Source organism: Wasmannia auropunctata, unplaced genomic scaffold (assembly GCF_000956235.1).
Source record: "Wasmannia auropunctata unplaced genomic scaffold, wasmannia.A_1.0 LD312967.1, whole genome shotgun sequence".
Classification (NCBI taxonomy): Eukaryota; Metazoa; Arthropoda; class Insecta; order Hymenoptera; family Formicidae; genus Wasmannia; species Wasmannia auropunctata.
Genome location: NW_012049923.1, coordinates 1 through 1,039, shown reverse-complemented (window position 1 = coordinate 1,039; position 1,039 = coordinate 1). Strand labels below are relative to the sequence as shown.

Genomic DNA, 1,039 nt, shown 5'->3' with positions numbered 1-1,039 from the left:
CAATTTTGGTAATTACCTGGTGCAATTACCACCGGAGCAAAGAATAATGGAGATGAAAGACGTCTTTGCGAGATATACTAACGATGTGATTGCTACTTGCGTTTTTGGCATTAGTGTTGATTCTATGAAAAACCCGGAGAATGAATTTTATGTATACGGCAAAGAAGCGACCTCTTTTAACAGTACTGCTTTATTAAAGTTATACATATATCGAATTATGCCTTGGTTGGCATATATAATCGATTTGAAAATCGTTCGTCAGAAAATCGCAGATTTCTTCCGAAACATCATAGAAACTACTATAAAAACCAGAGATGAGAATGGTATCGTCCGTCCTGATATGTTACAATTGATGATGGAAACCAGGAATAAGGAAGGCAAAGCAGAATTAAGTATCGATCAGATAGCAGGTCAAGCATTCGTCTTTTTCTTTGCCGGCTTTGACAGTACATCAACATTAATGTGTTTTGCCGCTCATGAAATTGCGGTAAATCAGGACATACAAGAGAAACTTCAAAAGGACATTGACAAAATTTTAGAAGAAACAAATGGGGAAGCATCTTACGAAGCGATTAACGGCATGGAATATTTAGATGCTGTGATTAATGAAGCTCTCCGAATGTATCCGGTTGCTCCAGTAATGGACAGAGTATGCGTAAAGGATTTTGAGCTACCTCCAGCATTACCAGGATTGAAACCATTTCTTTTAAAGAAAGGACAAGGCATATGGCTACCAGTTTATGCACTTCAGCGTGATCCCAAGTACTTTGAGGAGCCGGAGAAATTTGATCCCGAGCGGTTTCGTGGTGAACGGAAGAAGGACACTCTCAACTCTGGAGCCTACTTTCCTTTCGGTCTTGGTCCTAGAATGTGTATAGGTAACAGATTCGCATTGTTGGAGACAAAGGTCGTACTCTTTCATTTACTGGCACGTTGCGAACTGAAAATTTGCAAGAAAACGTCAGTACCGATCAAAATTGCTAAGGACGGTTTCATGAAGGCTGAAGGCGGTTTCTGGCTGAAGGTGTTACCACGAAAA

General features: G+C 40.1%; 1 protein-coding gene across 1 annotated transcript; it reads left to right on the top strand.

Annotated features, from left to right (window-relative positions):
- Positions 1-4: 4 nt before the first annotated feature.
- LOC105460962 (cytochrome P450 9e2-like) lies at positions 5-1,033 on the top strand (the record flags this gene model as incomplete). Its single annotated transcript, XM_011707468.1, has 1 exon — positions 5-1,033. A coding segment is annotated over one exon (1,029 nt), but the record flags the coding sequence as incomplete, so codon positions are not given.
- Between the last annotated feature and the right edge of the window lie 6 nt (positions 1,034-1,039).